The sequence below is a fragment of the Puntigrus tetrazona genome, chromosome 1 (assembly GCF_018831695.1).
Source record: "Puntigrus tetrazona isolate hp1 chromosome 1, ASM1883169v1, whole genome shotgun sequence".
NCBI lineage: Eukaryota > Metazoa > Chordata > Actinopteri > Cypriniformes > Cyprinidae > Puntigrus > Puntigrus tetrazona.
The window spans coordinates 12,406,799-12,425,494 of NC_056699.1; the positions used below are offsets into that span (position 1 = coordinate 12,406,799).

Below are 18,696 nucleotides of genomic sequence, written 5' to 3' on the forward strand. Positions count from 1 at the left end.
TTCTGATACAAAATGTATAATCTTAAATGATTAATGATAATCATTTTTTGTTCTTATATATATATATATATATATATATATATATATATATATATATATATATATATATATATATATATATATAACGTAACGTAATATCAATTCTCTGTATGTACGTGTGGAAGAATTGATTTATCAATTCCTGAGTTATCAAAAGGCACTTGTCGCCCTCATGTGGCATTGAGATGAACTACAACTACTGTGACATTGAACTTTGTACTTTTTGAGATGAAACTAAAATGTACAAGATGGCCTTTTGGAAAAAGCTTGATAAAAGCAATAAGGACAAAAAAACATTCTTACATTCATGTCATATTTTCTCTTGGATCAGTTAATTAATATTCATCAATACTACAAGAGGTTCAGTTAGTGATAGTAAGTAAACTAACATTTATTACTAGAGACACTTGCATAACATTTTCTCTTTTATGGTTTATTTCATATTTATGTTGGTGTGTATGCATGCACACATGCAGTAATCCACGAAGTGGCAAACTTTTTTAGACACCATAAAGAAACAAAACACTTGTGTACAAGTGCATTTTTTATGTAATCCAGCCATTAACCGTCAGCCACACATCTCTACAGATATGAACATCAGGAAAGTAGCTTTCCAACAAGTATATTTCAATATAAAAAGGATGCCAGAATTTGCATGATTCAACCCAATGTATCAAAAGAAAGACATAAGACAAGATGGAACAGCAAAAAAAGAAAGAAAAAACAATACTTCACAGATGACTCTTGATGCAAAGTTTGTTTGTTATAAAGGCACAATTAAACATTCACTAAAACCTTTTTTTAGTTCTCAGTTTTTGTACAAGAGGAGATTCCACATTCCACTGCCTGGGCACCGGTTTTCTGTGGGAAATAAAACAAATACATATTACTAATATTAAAAGTGCCACTATTGAGGATTTTTTGAAAATGACCTTTTATGCAGTGTGTAACAGTACGTAAATGAAAACATCGTGCAAAGTAAAAAAAAAAAAAAAAAAATGAATGTGCATGTGTATAAAGCTACAGTTTCTCAAAAGAAAAAGTCAACCCTGAGCAGATGTTGATAAAAAAAAAAAAAAAATAATTATCATTTGCATATTGTCGTTGGTCTGAATGAAAATGAAAATTCCTTCTTTGCCACTAGGCACTTCTTTTGGAGTGGTGACCCTGCTTTAAATGAAATCAAACAATCACCGGAGGGCTTTGCAAAAATGAATTGTTTAAGGTAAAGAAAATGATTTTTGACCTTGCGTGCATGTCAACCTGTTGTTTGGAACTCCTACTACAATTCAGTTACATGAAACACTGTAAATTCTTAACTTATCTGAAATATATAAACATACTGTTGTTCTGGTGACATGAGATGCAGAACACTCCTTTCTTCATCCAAAATTTTGCTTCCTGTAACCAGATAGAAATGTTAATGTGTTCACAATCTTTCATTTAGTACTTTTACTGATTTTGACTGAAAACCGTATACAGTATGTTTGAAAAACTAATTTTAAGTCACCAACATATAAAAAAAGGTTTTCGATAATATATCTACATAGAAACTGCTATTCACATTATTTTATTCTGACAAAAAATTATGTTTTACCATTGCAGATGGCACTGACTTGCTCTCCAAATGTCACTTCATTGATGCTCGCTTAAAAGAGAGGGGGAATAAAAAAAATACAAATCAGAAAGTTTAAGCTTAAAGGGGACCCATCATAACTATCTGCGAAATCCAAAAAAGATGAGTACTACCTTGTGGAGTACTGATGGCTCTCCCAAGCTGTTTTCCTCGTCCTGTGAGAGTAAGAGAGAAAGAGTGAGAGATAGAGAGAGAGAGAGAGAGAGAAACTCTGACTTTTACAAAATTATTATTTTTTTTTGCCACCCATAACAGAACACAAATACACCTTTGCCAAAGTTTGTAACCATAAGTGCAGTTTTTATTTGTTGCTGGTTTGAAGACCAGTTTGAATATAGAGACATACAGTGGTGTGCACAAGTTTGGGCACCCCTTGCAGAATGTGTGAAAAATAAGGCAAATTATACTTAAGTGAGATTATACTAAATGCATGTTATTTTTTCTTTTATAGTTCTATTTGAGTCCCTAAAACTGTCCTCAGTGTGAAAAGACAGATCTCAAAACCCTACAGTGACTATTGGAAAGGAAAACTGAAGAATCTGCAGGACATGGAGGATTTTTCTGAAAACAGAGCTCAGTTTTATCTGTTCAGGACAAACATGAACATGAACAACCGTCACAAAACAAAAAAAAATAGATCGTAGATCACCTGTATTGGTTATTTTAATATTTTTTGGCCCTTTTTTTTGACTATATGTACTTTTGTGTAAAATATCTTACTCAGGACAGTACTAAAAAAACAACAACAAAAAAAAACATAACATGCATTTTATATAATAGCTCTTTTTTTGTTAAGATCCTGCAAGTGAAATCTATTTAATTAATGTTTAATTTTAACTGGTCTTTGTTATTTTCCTTAAAATGAGTGGAAAATAAAATAAAATAAAAATTAATTCGAAGTCATGTAATTATTAAAATGACAGAAGCAAAAAAACCCCATAAGAAATCAATTTTCTTTATTGTTCTGTATAAGCGATATAACTGTTCTCTTGCCGACAACAGAAAGGCTGTTATTTGGTTTACCTGTTGAAAACACCGTAGGGGAAGAATGGGTCCTGACTGGAGTTACCATGCCAGCATAAGTGCGACGCCTAAAACAAAACAAAACAAAAAATAAATGCACCATATCTATTCATACAAATAATCTTTGCAAATAATGTGTGCTAATGACAATAGTTTTAAAGCTTAAACCACGCTGGCAATGTCTAATTAATTAATTTAATAATTAAATAAAAATACCAATTATCTGTTGTACTGGAATGTGGCTAGTTTTACCTGAGAGCAGATTTAGGGGTTTGTACAGAACTTTTAGCAGCATTCAGAGGGCTGGCAAAACCTGTCTGCCCCCCTACGTTTGCTGCCTGGGCAGGAGAAGCCACAGCATTGCCCTAAAAAAATAAAAAATAAAAGAGAAGAGAAAGGAAAAACAGGAAAGAAGCAAAGTAGTTAAAACCAGCAGTAACACATAATGGCTTTGTTGCCAGTTCCAATTTCCTGACGCAGGTGTATGTTTGACTCACGTTTTGCCGAGGTGACAGGGTAAAGTTAGCCAGTTGGTTCTCCGTCTGCTGTTGTTCTTTTTCTTGTTTTTCCTTTTCAAACTGTTTGAGGTTATACTCCACCTCTGCAGCCAACTGCTCATCAGCAGCAAACAGCTCCTTCACTTCTGAACGATAGTCCTGCATGGTCACCTGTAACACAAACATGAAAGTCAGAATAAATGTTTGTTTGGGGCAAAATATTTGGTTTGTTTGGCTTGTTTCAAATGCACATTGTTAGACTAATAGTATGCAATATAGACAGGCATGAATAACAGATTAATTTCCTCAGCCTTTCTTCTCTAATCACATCTATATGCATTACCTGTAGGTAGGCCATAAGGTGTTTGAGGACAGGCGAGTGTTGCTCCTCAAGCATGTTCTTCAGACTGATGATGATAGGAATAACATTTTCCACAAAGTTCCTCTTTTGAACCTGAACATAAAACAGACGGGCAGTTCAACAAAGATCAGGCAACAGTTTGTAGACCACCTTCCGAATCCACCTTCAGGATCCCTCACCTGTGAGATCAGCTTTTTCTGGGCCACCTGTAAGACAGCTTTAGCCATGGCCATCTCATCCTCCTGAGGTTCCTCTCCTGCTGCTGGGCCACTCATGGCTGTCAGTTTCATCTCTTTTAGTGACAGGATGTCAAATGTATCAGCAAGCAACTCTGAACCCTCAGAATCCAGAGGCAGCTCAGAGTCCACAAAGCTGGCTGGAGAAAAGAAGATTCTGTAAAGTTAACTTCCGTGTATGCTTATATATGCGAGGATAACATCTACGTATCTTCTTTAGGATGAATTCAGATTCAGAATTCGTTTAACCTTTGTTTTACTCCATTTTGAAAGACCATTCATCTTAATGTTAACACTGATCATTCATTTGTTACATAATGTTCTAATTATGATTCACACTACAAACAGCACAGCAAGCAGTCAGTTACACACAGCTCTTACCAAGGATGTCCTGGCAGATTTTGGTAGTGATATTGAATCGTTGTTCATCAGTAAAGTTTTTCAGTAGGAACCTGTAGATCCTGAAACGTTTGCCTTGATTCTGTGGTCCTTTCAGAGAAAACTTGCTTTTCTCACTGACAGAAAACATACAAACACAATTTCAGAACTCACAGCATTTAAAAGTAGTTTCTTCCCATAAACAGAAGAAAATTAAAAAGTATTTTTTGCAAACCACTGCAAAAAGTCAAATCCAGGTTCATGATGAATCATTTTAGAATTTACCTCTCTGTTTGAGGGAATTTATTATATTTCTTGTGTTTTTCATAAGAGTTAAAGTGGAAAACGCATTCGATGAAATGCTGGGAAAACATGAGAGGACTCTTCTTAAGCAGGAGGTCAACCAGGCAGTACTCACAAAGACTAAAAAAAACACATCAAAACATTAGATTAAATGGCAAAAGAAAGTGCACTGTAATAAGCTCTTCTTTGGTCTTACTCTGCAATGGTAGGGTCTGGGTCCACAAGGGCAATAGCAAATCGGAAAAACAGTGCACCTTTCCATTTCACATATTCTTCCTGTTAAAGAGCAAAACATCAAACAAATATCAGAACAAAACTCTCTGAGGATTCTCTGTAGGTCTGATCACAGGTTTGCATGTGTACCTGCAATAAATTAGTGAGCATAATGAGGGTTTGCTCTCGAACAATGGGGTCTTTGTCTCTCAGACAGGCTGAGATATTTGGGATATATCGGGTCACTGTGTTGGTGTACCGCACGCAAAGATCGCACATCACCACTACCACATTACTGCGAACGGCCAACTCTGTGCCCACTTCCAGCTCCCGCGCAAACACAGGCAGATACTTCAACATCAGTTCCTCGTGCTGTAGACACAGCTTACCTATGAAAGAAAAAGAACAAGACCAAACTCAAAACAGATGTCGTCACATTCTGCCTGCCGGGTTTTGTGTAGAAAAAAAGTAACCAATCTAAAAGTAACCAATTTGTTTGGAAATGTTTCAGACCTAATGTAATAACAGCATGCGCTCGCACCAATGTTGGCATGGAATTGGGTTTGAACTGAGAAAGAGGCTGACTAGCTGGCAGCTCTTCTCCTTCAGCAGGAACTGGAAGAATAAACAAAAAAAAAACATGCAGTTCAGATGGTTTCTCCAAGACAAATCAGGTGTATATGGTTTAAACCCACATACTATTAGTCTGGGCAGATTTTACAACAGTTTTCTGAGAAGCTCTTTGTTCTTTCTTTGGCTTAACACTGACATATGCATACAAGAAAACTTGGATAGATACACATCCATACAAAGCAAAAAAAAAGTTGCATGGACAAACCTGGCTGTTGTTCTGAGGGAGTTAGAACAGATTGAACCAGAAGGAAAATTCTCTTTCCCACTTTAGAAGGGCAATGGAGAGAAGCAGCACCCAGTGTGTAAAGATGTTTGACCTGAGAAACACATGAAGGATAGAAAAACATCCTTAATAGTAAGAGTCAGACATTGTGTAGAACAGTCATGTAAAACTAAATTATATTGCTTGACATTGCAAAAAACTTCAATGATGTGTTAAGCATATATATTTTTTTAAATTTGACCTCTTTAATAAAAATCTTGTTCTATACCAGCAGGTCTTCATTGATGTTTTCAGCTCCCTTCTCTTGTAGAATGACAGCAGACAGGTAACTCTCACACACAGAAACCAGCTCTCCACAGAAACAATCCAAGAACTTCTAAAACACACACACACACACAAAGTATTAGGGTATAAATGACACATTACAACATAAAATTGCACTGGTGATGATCTTACCAATGCGTCCTGAGTGTTGTCCGATCTTGCAAATCGGACCAGAGTATCCACACAGGAGCTGATCACTTCTAAAGGCAGGCTGAAAGTCTTCAACCAGCTCATCAGATCATCTACACAGGTAAAATGTGCATTTGTAATGTACTTGAGTTAAAATACAATCAGTTTAACTGAATTACCCTTCTTACTCAAACATGCAGTAGCTAATTAAATTGACTACCTATACACTACAGTACAAAAGTTTCAGGCAGCAAGTATTTATTTATTTTTAATAAATAAGAACAATTGAAGAACAATTAAAAAGTTCTATTTAATTTTGATAATTAAAAGAAATGTTTTATTAACATCAAATCAGTATATTAGAATGATTGCTGAAGTATCATGTGACACTGAAGAGTAGATAAAAGGCTGCAGAAAATTCAGCTTCGTATCATTAAATATATTAAAACAGCTGGTATTTTAATTTGTAAAAAGATTTCTCAACGTCACTGTTTATTTTAATATATATAACATAATAAATGGAGCTTTGGTCAGCCTAATCTTTCACCAATGGGAACTAGTTTTAAATATAATAAAAAAATAATACTCTTCTGATGTTCTGATGCATTTGCGACCGTATCAGTTGCAATCTGAAGTCCACTTACCTACTATTCTAGTTTTGGTGTCGTCATTGATATTAGACGCAACGTCACCCAGAACACTCAAGATATGACAGGTCATTGTAACTGAAACAACTGGTGACCTATTAATAAAAACAAATAAATAAATTATATTTTTCCTAATACTTTACCTGTTTGTACATTTACTATGAGGTTTAAAAAAATCCTGCTTCTCCCACTTGCTTAGCTGTGTTTTCTGACCTGATAGTATTCTCCCAGGTATCCAGTATGGTGCCATAGTTCAGTTTAGGAGAGCAACTGGCAACTTTAGCTAACAGCAACCAGGCAGCAGCAGCTCTCTCTCCTTTGGTATGAGATAGCAAACCATTCACAAACGCAGGAGTGAACTTCTGCTGCGGAGCCCACACGCTGAAAGCCTTGCTGAAATACCGGCTGAAAAATAAAAAGATATAGGAGGATGACAGAATTAAAACAGAAAACATGTCATATTCCACTAGTCACAGATGGTTAAGACACGTGTTACTGACCTGAGGTCTTGACACTTTTCACAAATCAGCCCCAGTAATTCCCAGGCCAGCATCTGAGAGGTGTCACTATCCAGATATTTGCCTTGACTCTTAATGTGAGCGATGACAACACGGTCAAGACATTCAAGAGCTTTCTCTTGCACAGAGCTCTCAGAGTCCATGACAGCCGGTAACACTCCTCTCAGCCAGGCCTCCTGCACTTCTCTATTCTCAGGCAGAGCCTATAAACATAATGTTTCAAAGGAAGAAGTTTTCAACCTGCTGGGGACACACGAAACCAGCGTATGGAAGTATGAGTTTAAAGGTTTATAGCAACCCTTATGCGGACAGGCCTAAAAAAATGTTTTTTCAATTATTTTGTGGACAAAATTGTGCAAACAAAAATGATTAGGATCTCATTTGTAGATTAGGATTTAGGATTTGTAGGACAAATTTAGGACTAAATTTGTGAAAGAAAGCGAACATACTATATGGCTTACATTGGCTACGAGAAAAAGAGAAATTCAAACTAGTTAGAATTCAAACCTTGGCAGTAACAGTTACAATGTAGAGGCAAGGGTAAAAGATTGATGTTTTGACTAGCTAATCATATTACGGTCTTAACAGATGGACATAGCATTGTAAGGTGGGTGGGGGTTGCTCACAGCAAGGAGATCCATAAGGCACTGCATGGCTTTCTTCTTCACTGAGACAGCAGGATCCCTGCAGCGATCTGACAGAATATTCAGATTCTCTGCACTGCATGAGATCACCCCATGCTTCAGCAGACTCATGATAGTCTACACAAACACATGAAACACACAATTATAGCCGCTTTCTTTATAGTATTTTGACTGTAAAAATCATGGTTTTGTTGGAAAAGATCGAAAAGCGATGGCTACAACAGCAGGTCTTAAAAGCAACTTTTCAATAGGGTCTGATTTTACAGTGCAAATCATCTAACAAATAAAGGACTAAAACAGAATGTTGGCCGGAAGTAACCTTAACCAGTAGGAACAAGGTGAAATGCTTCAAAGTGTAGAATCTATTCCGTACCTCCAGTGCGCTTTTTCTAGCATTGGTTTTTGGATCACTGACGTGTTTTTTAAACAGGGTCACAGTTTCCTCATCTAAAAATAAATACAGAAACATTAATAAAGAAATAGTCAAGTAAAATTGTACACTTAAATGACGAGGCTAATGTATGGTGAGCTTACTCTGTAAAGAAGTATTCATGACGCTCCTGTGGGTCGTGGTCATGCTCTTGTGTTTTGAAAGCTCAATGGTTCTGAAGGTCAGAGCGGTTTTCTGAACAGTCTCTCGTCGTTTTAGAGTTTCTGAAAAACAAAACCCAAACTGAACCATCACCGCCTACGAAAATGCTTCACTCTTACTTCCTTCTAAACACCGAAATATGATCTTACGCTCAGAGCGGCCTGACTCCAATATAGTCTGAGAACCTGATAAAAAAAAAAGCTTATTCAGTATTCAAACTTGTTACAAATAAACAATATAACGTTCATATACAAACACTGTACACAGAGCTGTACAGTTACATTACTGTAGTAATATACATACTGTTGGAAAAGAGCTCATGAACACATTTTGTAGCATTCTGGGAACCAAGCTCCAGACACTGTGCAAGGCAGTGCAACGCGTGCCCTCTGACTGTAGGGGAAACATCATTACGATGATTGTAGATGATGTTGTGCACCAGAAACCTGTGTGGCAGGAACACAGCCAGCTCAGGGTCCACCGTGTCGTCCAATTCCCTCTCACTCTGCTCCAGCAGGACCATGGCAACATCAAGCGCAAACATTCTGAATGCCACCTGAACAGAGGATTTAACTGGTTGTCATCAGGAACAGACAAGAACACTGACAAATAACAAATGAATAGTGCACAAGGTAAGTTGTGTTTGAAATTAAAATTACATTACATTACATGGCACACAGTTTACCTTCTTGTTTCGGGAGTAGCTATAGAGCCACTTAACAATGGCTGCATAGTCCTGACATGACATCTTAGCCATTAGTTTCCCAACAGCCTGTGCTCCACTGGCTCGATAGTCAGACTTCTCTACCATCTTAAACACACACACACACAAACACAGAGTGACCTGGACTTTTTAATGGAGGGATTAAAAATTTGTGAAGATTAACAGACGTCTTGTGGGATTAGAATGACATGGAGGCGAGTAAATGAAAGAAATATCCCCCAAAATTTTTGCATGATATCATTCATTTTAAATACGAAAAATATTGAAACTCTTTGGTCATCTTTGGTCAAAGGAGATGGGCTGAATGGATAAATAAAAAAAACCTCTACTTTTTAAAGCTGGAGAATAAGTGGAGTGTTCCTTCAACAATGTCAATATAAATGTCTTCAAAAATGTCCATGTTCCATGAAAAGATATAACATACAGGTTTGGAATAACACGAGAAATGAGAGTCATTAATAACATAACTAAAATGAAGAAATTCAGTTTTTCGAATTTAGTCAATTTTATTTGAAAATAATATATACCTGATGGCAGATATGTTGTACAAGGATCCGTAAAAGCGGCAGCGTGGCCTCCCTCTGCTCATCAACAATATGACTAAAACACACAACACATAATTCAGTTATAATCAACAGAATCAACGCTGAACACACAGACAAAAAAAGATCTTAAAAACAAAAAGTCACCAACCTAATGAAAAGTATAGCCTGGTCTCTGGCACCACAAACAGCCTGAGATGGAGCAAGAAGACATGGCTTGGAGCTCTCTTGTGTTTTCATCATCAGAATAACATAGAGTAGCTTGCGGAATACTCTGCGACGACACTGTAAAACACAACACCTATAAAGATCAAGCAGTGTAATGTAACTCACGCAACTAAAACGCAGTGGTCTTTTTGGAGCAACCCATACCTCATCTCCTTCACCATGAATGGTTGAGCAAAGTAGCCCCAGTCCATGATAGGACAGCTCAGGCAGACTCTTTAATTGGTCCACACACCTTCAAAACACACATATCATAAATATCAGGCTCTTATCAAATGCATTACAACTGATATCATTAAATAAAACTGTACTACAATAGTTTGATTTAGAAGAATAGTTTGGAATAACTGAAATAGTTTAATATCAATATACATTTAATACACAATTAAAAACTCTTTGAAAAACAAATGCAAAATAGAAATACTGTCTTGGCAACAAAATAAAAAAAAAATTAGTTTAAGTTGAAATATTACAGTTACAAAAACTATAACTGAAATAAAAACAAATTAAAAGGTAAAACAATATATATACATACATAAATACACACACACACACACACACACTTTTATATAATATTGTATAACATTACTAAAATAAAATATAAAAATAAAAGCCAATGAAAAATATTAATAAATAATATCTAAATAATACTAAAAGTAGGGCTGAAATGCATTTCCTTATCTTTCTCTTTTTTTTCCATTTACCTTTCCTGAGAGAATGACATATCTCCAATGACCGGCTCAAAGTTGGTAAGTTCAGTGAAAAGCTGAAAGTAAATTAAATAATAATAATAAAAAAACTGCATTCTGTAAGTACAGTTGTAAAACAAATTTCAAAGGTTATTATTAATATGTGAAAAATATATTCAAATCTATACAAAAACATTGCCTTATAAGCTATGTGAGAACTGATCATCTAACTGAGCAAAGAGGCTTTTTATTGATGTCAAAAATGGGCTTTTTAAACAGACAAAAATAGCTATACCTAAAAATACTTTAATATTTACACAAATCCCCAACACAAGCACAAGAAGCACACAACAAGTGCTGAGTGAGGAACTTCCTGATCATTCATTGATCACTGACTGACCTGAACACAGCTGTCAGCACTCTGAGGTTTGTCTCGAAGAGAAAATCTCTCGAGCAGTCTCAGAAGTGTGCGAACCAGCAAGACAATGCCTTCTCTTATTTTCAGCAAATCCTGCGCAGCAAAGTACATCCCCTCTTCTTCGTCATCTTCGTCATCATCAAACTCTACCTGTTTGGATACAAAATACATAACACCACTGTCACACTGACTGAGTAGAAAAATGCTTTTAAAGATGATAAATGTAAATGTGGCATACGCAAACAAACTAATTCAAAACTCTATACCTCTTCTGGCACTTTCTTTGGGGGTTTTGATCGTTTGCCAGTTTTTGGATCACCTTGAGAGCTTTTTAAAGAATCTTTCTTGCGTTTCTTGCCGGAGTCTTGAGGCCAGCATTTCAGTGGCATGCTCAGACAGGTATCAAAAAGAATCTGGTGGTACACTTTATTTGCAACACTCCCTAAAGACGGACAAAAAGCATAACATAAACTCACAAGGGCCTAACAAAAGGAATCTGTATCATGCCATGCATTAGGAACGGAATTCAGCACTGCAGCTAGATGCAAAAGATGGAAACTGACCAGGTATTTTTAGCAACAACAAGTATAGAGAGGCTGCCTGTAGACCACATAGTCTCTGTTCAAGACTGGGACTTCTGGTTTTAGCACCAAGGATGAAGTAGGAAAGGACAGCCACCAAAGTTTTTGCAGAGACTCCGTTCTCACCGAACACCACCCAGACACTCTGCAGAGAAAAAATACATCATAAGCAAGTAAAAATTACACTCACTGCATCAGATGTACTATTTTGTGGCATCATGCGCAAATAAATCACAGTATCATCACGTTATACCTGTGTATTGTCATCATCCTCATTGGAGAAGGGCAAAAGCTGCACGTAAATTGTTTTGAAAACATCAGGGCCTTCCTTTATCTCCTCCTCAATAACTGGGTCAAGAGGGTCTGTGTGCGTGAACTCGAAATCCCACACTGCATCCACCCAGGCTGAAACATGTCAAAAAGTCAACACGATATGGTGGCTCTCGTTAATAACGCCCCCCAAAAAGACGCAGGCTGCTCGTTAAGTTGACACAAGATGTGATTATATGTGTATTATATAGTATGACTATGTAGTGATACAGTAAACCCGATTGTTTTCAATCGAATTATAAAGTTTAAACGGATAGTTAATGTTTATCTGCTATGGTAAAACAAAAAGGTTTTGTACTAAAATCTAATATGTGATACAATAAACCATAAACCGAAACCAAAACAATCCCCAGAAATGACAGCGTCAGTTGCAACTCAAAATGTTTCGAAGTTTACTACAACAAAACACGCAGTGCACCTCAAAAGGCTTTTAGCCGTTGTTTCTAGGACATGCTGGTGACAAAATAAATAAATGAACCGTACCTGTAGACACACTGTTTAATTTTAATAACTGCAACGCATGCATCAACTCCATACTTCGTTCAAAATAACGCGCCAACAGCCGCTGCACCGGAGGGGACCGCAATCCCAGCATGCTCGGCGACATACGCAGGGAGCTCATGAATATTAATTAAGTAAATACTTTATTTCGTTTTTATTAAATTTTCTGTTATAACAGAATACCATATTATACCGTAACATGCACAAATGTTATGCATCTACAAAAATATAACATGTGAACAATTAGACAAAAAAAAGAAAATAACGTCAACAACGATGAGGGAGGGTGTTGGCTTATTAATATTCATGAATCAAAGCAGTTCCGTTTCGCGCTTGGTGTATCCGGCGCATGCGCAACGCTTCATTTTTATGACGTGCAGCGAAGCGCGTTCCTCAAAAAGAGAAAATGCATGATAAAGGGAACGCTTCAGACTGTAAATATACAAAAAATAATTAACAAAGGACTACACAAGGAAGAATACAAGTAAGCGACCAAACTAGGTGTAGCACTCATCACTCAAATGTACTCTTTGTACAGGCGGTAAATATATAAACACCATAGATTCACGTTACATTGTACGTTATATATTATAAAGTACTGTAACATAACTAACATGTCATCCGACATCAGTACAATTGTATCTCTCTCTCTCTCTCTCTCTCTCTTCTCTGTCTGTCTCTAAATGTATTGATTGATATGCACACCATACATAATACAGCCTAAAAATATCCTTAGAGAAGTAGTATTACAGAAATCTATTATGATCCGCTGATGGACTTTTTTATTTGTTTACGGGTGACTTCAGTTCTCCTGAGCTCTTTACTGTACTCTGCTGATCACATCACAGAGCATTAGTGTGATTTAATCATACTTAAGTGTTTTCAAGCCAGGATGACAAGAGAAAAATGGCAGGACAGGCTGAAGTCTGTGGAGCAGAGAGCCTCATCTTTTCAGTCTTCTCCTCTGAGCTGTCCGTACAAGCCCCGTCTGTCCCGGCCATGGCAGCCCTCCTCTGTCTGGAGACTCTTCCCACGGCAGAACGCAGCCATCACCTTCACTCAGCACATTAAACAGGTTAAATACATTAACAGAAGCTGCTGTATATCTGTTTAAATGAAGTATACCTACCACTATGTTTGGCTCTTATTATGTCTTTATCAGGACCTGCATTTATTTTCTTTGGAGAAGGATGGCAGTGATGCTGGACAGAGGATTTTCCTAGTGACCAGCTACAGTGAACTCTGGCATTACTACAGGTACCCTGACACATAATATGTATAAATTAGTTTTAGGAAAGATATTTAAAGGAAGTAATTTGCTACAGATGAGGATTTTATAAAAGTGTAATCAGTAGTGATGTACTTTTAATTAATAAAAAGTGCATGCACTTAAAGGCATAGCTGTAGGTGAATGAGAGATCTTTGTCTCCTCAGCACTCACAGACAGTCTCTGATGCACTGTTATGAGGTCATTCTGGAAGGGGCCGTCTGCAAACTCTACTTTGACTTAGAGTTCGACAAAGCCTCCAACACGCACCTGGACGGCAAGATGATGGTGACAAAACTAATTCAAGTAAGTGTACACTACTTCAGTCATTTGGGGTCAGTACGATTTGTTTAAATATTTGTATTTGTATTTAGCAAGAACATATGGAAGTAAACAAATATTACAGACATTTACAATGTTACAAAAGATAAATCACAATAAATTACAAATGATTGCAAACAGATGTGTTATTTAATTTTTAAATAAATATAATTAAAATTAAATATATTCATTATAAAACAAATGTGATTAAAATAAAATAATTAAATTATTTGTTAATTTTTATTACATTTATGCTAAATATCAAATTCAAGACATATATTTTTAAAAATGTATAATTTTTCCACACAAAAAAAAACAGCACCACTGCTTTCAACATATATAATAAGGAAAATTGTTACTGAGCACCAAATCTGCATCGTGCAATCGTGTGACACTGAAAATTGGAATAGCGGCTGCTAAAAATAAAGCTTTGCTATTGCATGAATACATTTTATTAAGTTACTTAAACATACTTTAAATTGTAATAATTATTCACAATATTACTCTCTACAGTGTATTTTTAACCAAGTAAATGCAGCCTTGCTGAGCTCAAAAGATCTTTCCAAAAGAACAAATTCTTATTGACCTTATTAAAGCTTTTGAATAGTGTGTTATACAAAAAAAGCTTAAAATAGCTCCAAATACATTTATTCATCAATTACAATAACTTTCCCCCGTATGCAATAACAGTATGTGTGTGAGAAGCTTGAGGAGGTTTACGGTCTACGCTGCTCTGCAAAAGATGTCCTTAATCTAGACTCCAGCACCACTGAGAAGTTTAGTCGTCATCTTATCTTCATGCTTCCCAGTGCTGCATTCAAAGACAACTCTCATGTTGGTGAGTCAAAGTCATATCTTCAACATTTACTAAAAGTGATTACGTGGTGGTTGATGCATATATATATATATATATATTTGTTACGGTCTGTGATAGTGATGTGTGTGTTTGCAGGTCGATTTATTCATGATATCCTACATCCTGCTCTAAAAAGCCTTCAGAAAAGGTGAGATGACAGACAGACATTGGAACCAAAATTGAATCTGTTTCTCACAGACAAATCTTTTATATTTCCGCAGTGTTCTACCTTCATACATCCTTCTGTTTCTGATATAATATCATATTGGTTTAATTTGTTTTAAAGCAAACCAGAGGCACCCACAACAGAAGTTTGTCCAAGAGAGAACAGAGCTGATGTGGATGGATCACAGGCCAAGAGAAGAAAGTATGAAGAGAAGGATCTTGACTTTCTGATAGTGAAGAGCAAAAATGGACAAGAACAACTTTTTGTTGACCTGGGTAGGAATTAAAAGTTTTTTCATTTTTAAAAAGTCTTATAAAATCGATTATTTCAATGAAACACTTGACTTTAAAGGACTACTGTTCACTGCAAATTCTTTTCTGTTGATGAAATGAATAAGTGTACTTATTAAATAAATAATATATTAATAATATATAATGTAAATAAAAGCATGGAGTGTTAGCAGAATGTAATGTTTTCTGATATGTAATTGCATTTTATTTACAATTAAATAAATGCTTTTGAAATTAAAATTACTTTTATAAAACTTACATTTTTTAAATTAGTTACTTGACTACCTTTTAAATTCAAAATTACTATTACTGTTATCTTTGAAATATGGTTAAAGTATATTTAATTTATGGTCATCTGCAATATGTTTTAATAAATTATAATATGTTGCGTATTTAAATATATTTGTAATTTCATTTACATTTGTAATGATGAATTTTGTACATTTAATCTATATTTACTTTGTAATTTTAAATAACACAACTGTTAAAATTATAATCAAGTACTTTGTGTGTGCTTTAGTATGTTAGTTAACATCAATGTGAGTGTACTTCTTTAAATGAAGACATAAATCATGTTTATTAAAATATAAAATATTATTTAAAATAAAATATTAAACATTATTATACAGTGTACTTGACTGTTTTTAAAATGTATTGATGACATTTTATTTAAATTTTTATTATCAGAATGTAGTTTTTTAAATATGTTCTTATGATTTAAATTGTACTGCAAGTGAAGGTAAGGGACGAGATTAAAAGTAACTCTTTCCTCCTTTGAAGGGGTCTACACCAAGAACAGAAACTTCCGTCTCTACAAGTCCTCCAAACTTGGAAAGAATGCTGCCTTTTGTGTGGCAGAAGACAACAAGTTTGTCCCAAAGCCCTCCAAGCACACCACAAAAGAAGAATGCATATTTTTAACTTCCTTAATCACCAATATCAGGTGTGTTGTCCACACTACGGTTGGGTCAACTTTTTTCTGATTGTGCCATTGTTTTAGAATATCGAGTTTCACACACACACACACACACACACACACACACACTAACACACATGGCTGTTTTGAATTAGTTTCACAGGACAGAGGATTTTGACTTATGATATGCCACAGAAGAGTACAGCAGGATCTCAGTGTCTGTCCTCAGAGAGAGCCACATAGCTCTGGTAATGAGAAATACAACTTAACATCACCAAGTGCTAGCAGTGGTTTCTAAGAACAGAATTAACCATCTCAATGCTGCAATGTGCTTAACTTAAAATGTGCCTTTATATGTATGAAACTGAACATTCACCAGCCCTATTAGGATCATTTCCCACCCTGCCTGAATGTCATGCTTTACTATTCACATCATTGACAGTTAACTACAAGTAGACACTTCTCGCTCTGTCCTTTCCGTATAGATCTGTTGGGTGAACAGAAGCTATCTTCTTTTAAAGAGGTGGATGAATTCGTGCTGACACTCTTGTGCAAAGACGGCATTCAAGGAAGTAAGCAACTGTAACAAAATGGAGCCATGCTTTCATTGTACTTTAGTTTCTTTCTACTGAATTTTAAGCAAAACCGCCTTTTTCTCAAAAGGAATTATTTCAACTGAATACTTTGTTAACTGAATGTCACGTTTAACCCAAACAGGCATCCGGAGATGGAACTACTTTGCGTCTGAACAGCTGTTGGTTTATGATATCGAGAAATTCCGCTGGTGCCACAACGTGAAGCGCTTTCACAAGAGCAACAACATCATGTGGGTCTTCACGGCTGCGACTTGCATTGATTAATATCGTCTGTTTGAGGGTCTGTAACAATTACAGAATGCTCAGCTTTCTTATTTTTCATAGAATTGTGGTGGATCTCAAAGAAGAAGTGTGGTATCAGAGATGTCATGACCCTGAGTGCAGAAGACAGAACTACAGATCCTCCAGTAATAAACCTTTTACTTTCTAGCTACTATATAGTTAAACTACTTTAGCTTGTCCTGCCAGTAGAGGTGACAGTTTCTTTGCTATAGATGACATTACTTTCAGATCTGATGAGGGCAGTGTTGTTTGTTTGTTAACTAGATAGAGGAACTTGTGTAGGGAATGATGTTACATGGATTTGGGTTAGATTGTAATATTATGGCATTTCTATGGTTTAACAGGCTTCCCACTGCCTCAAGAAGTCTGCATGAGCCACCTGCTGATGGAGGTCAGGCTGGATTTAGTTCTTCTGGAGAATCACCTGTAATTTACGTAACCATACATAAGTTTGAATGTATATTTGTGTGTTGAATTGCGCAGGATGAGGAGGATCAGGCGTATTTAACGGATGAACTGGGGAACATCGAGCTTGCCCAGACTTCTGTACCCAGGACTGATTCCTCGGCTCCTCAGGCTGAGAAAGCTGAGGACTGGGGAGAGAGTGGCGGATGACCCTGCTTATCTGGAAGCTCTGCAGGAAGTAGAAAGGGCCACTGAAGAGGTACCCGATGAGCTTCTGCTCCAGGCAGTGATCGAGTGTGAATGATGGCCTTGTAACCTAAAAGTCCCTGGATGGAGAATGTCATTATTAACAAACTAGTGCAATACCTGAAGTTCTTTATTTCTTTCTACGTATGCATTAAACTGTAAAGTATATGTTCTTAAATTCTGTTTCCTAACAAACTGTATTTTCGAAATGTTCAAAGATAATTTATTTCCATAAATTATTTTAGATTATATGACTTTGGATATTACAAGTGTGTAAAATGTATTAGATTTTATATACAAAGATGGATTCATTTGGAAGCACAATACTTATTAGCTTGAGTAGAACATTACAATACACTTTTTGATCTCAGACAAATTGATCTTGATTGTTTTTTTGACCCCTTTTTGATGCAGTGTTAAATTTTAACCTACTAAAAAGAAAACTTCAATTTGAATGTTAATGTCTTTAAATTAAACATTTGGCATGAAGTAAAATGTGTTGTCAAACGTCATTGTACCTTTTCAAGCACTTTAATTTAAAACCAAAAAAGCGAATACCATAAAGTGAGTAAAAATGACACATTATTGTGAAAAGTTAAATGAATGGAATACACTATTATTTTCCCCGACGCTCACACACACACACACACACTCCCGAAAGAGCCACCTGTGTTACATAAACTACTGAATGGAATGAAATATATATCAAACCAAACCAAATATATTTCCATTTGAACAGAACCGTTACCGTGGCAAACTTGGTCCATTTTAGACCCATATACCACGTAAAATGAACAAGCCCCCAAATACTATTTCATACTACACAGTAGATGGCGATAATGCTCTATTAAGAAAGCAATCTTCCAATCAGCTCAAAGTAGAAAGTTTTCTCAGCCGCTGGATGTCGCTGTACGAGCAGGTCTGCGTGTGAATATCAGCCGAAGA

General features: G+C 36.0%; 1 protein-coding gene and 1 pseudogene across 1 annotated transcript; one reads left to right on the top strand and one right to left on the bottom strand.

Annotated features, from left to right (window-relative positions):
• Positions 1-570: 570 nt before the first annotated feature.
• ncapd3 (non-SMC condensin II complex, subunit D3) lies at positions 571-12,482 on the bottom strand. The gene is made up of 35 exons (XM_043243043.1): positions 12,389-12,482; positions 11,829-11,980; positions 11,558-11,720; positions 11,261-11,436; positions 10,977-11,144; positions 10,592-10,653; positions 10,035-10,122; positions 9,814-9,947; positions 9,648-9,720; positions 9,082-9,207; positions 8,700-8,952; positions 8,546-8,581; positions 8,339-8,458; positions 8,178-8,251; positions 7,787-7,921; positions 7,143-7,363; positions 6,856-7,047; positions 6,640-6,737; positions 5,999-6,108; positions 5,811-5,918; positions 5,525-5,636; positions 5,200-5,301; positions 4,837-5,075; positions 4,670-4,749; positions 4,456-4,593; positions 4,174-4,307; positions 3,736-3,932; positions 3,539-3,649; positions 3,196-3,366; positions 2,951-3,063; positions 2,699-2,766; positions 1,789-1,830; positions 1,637-1,687; positions 1,383-1,440; positions 571-900 (listed from the first exon to the last, which is right to left on the bottom strand). The coding sequence occupies exons 1-35, from the start codon at positions 12,438-12,440 to the stop codon at positions 828-830; spliced, it is 4,230 nt and encodes a 1,409-aa protein (XP_043098978.1). The 5' UTR covers positions 12,441-12,482; the 3' UTR covers positions 571-827.
• Positions 12,483-12,754: 272 nt separating this feature from the next.
• LOC122335048 lies at positions 12,755-18,077 on the top strand (annotated as a pseudogene).
• The last annotated feature ends 619 nt before the right edge of the window (positions 18,078-18,696 follow it).

Excerpts from the sequence above, each read along its gene's own strand:
- ncapd3 (XM_043243043.1), bottom strand. The coding sequence starts at position 12,440 with ATGGAGTTGATGCATGCGTTGCAGTTATTAAAATTAAACAGTGTGTCT. Across the intron at positions 11,981-12,388 it reads ATTAAACAGTGTGTCTACAG|CCTGGGTGGATGCAGTGTGG; the intron begins GTACGGTTCATT and ends GACATGTTTCAG. Across the intron at positions 11,145-11,260 it reads CAAAGAAAGTGCCAGAAGAG|GTAGAGTTTGATGATGACGA; the intron begins GTATAGAGTTTT and ends GTATCCAAACAG.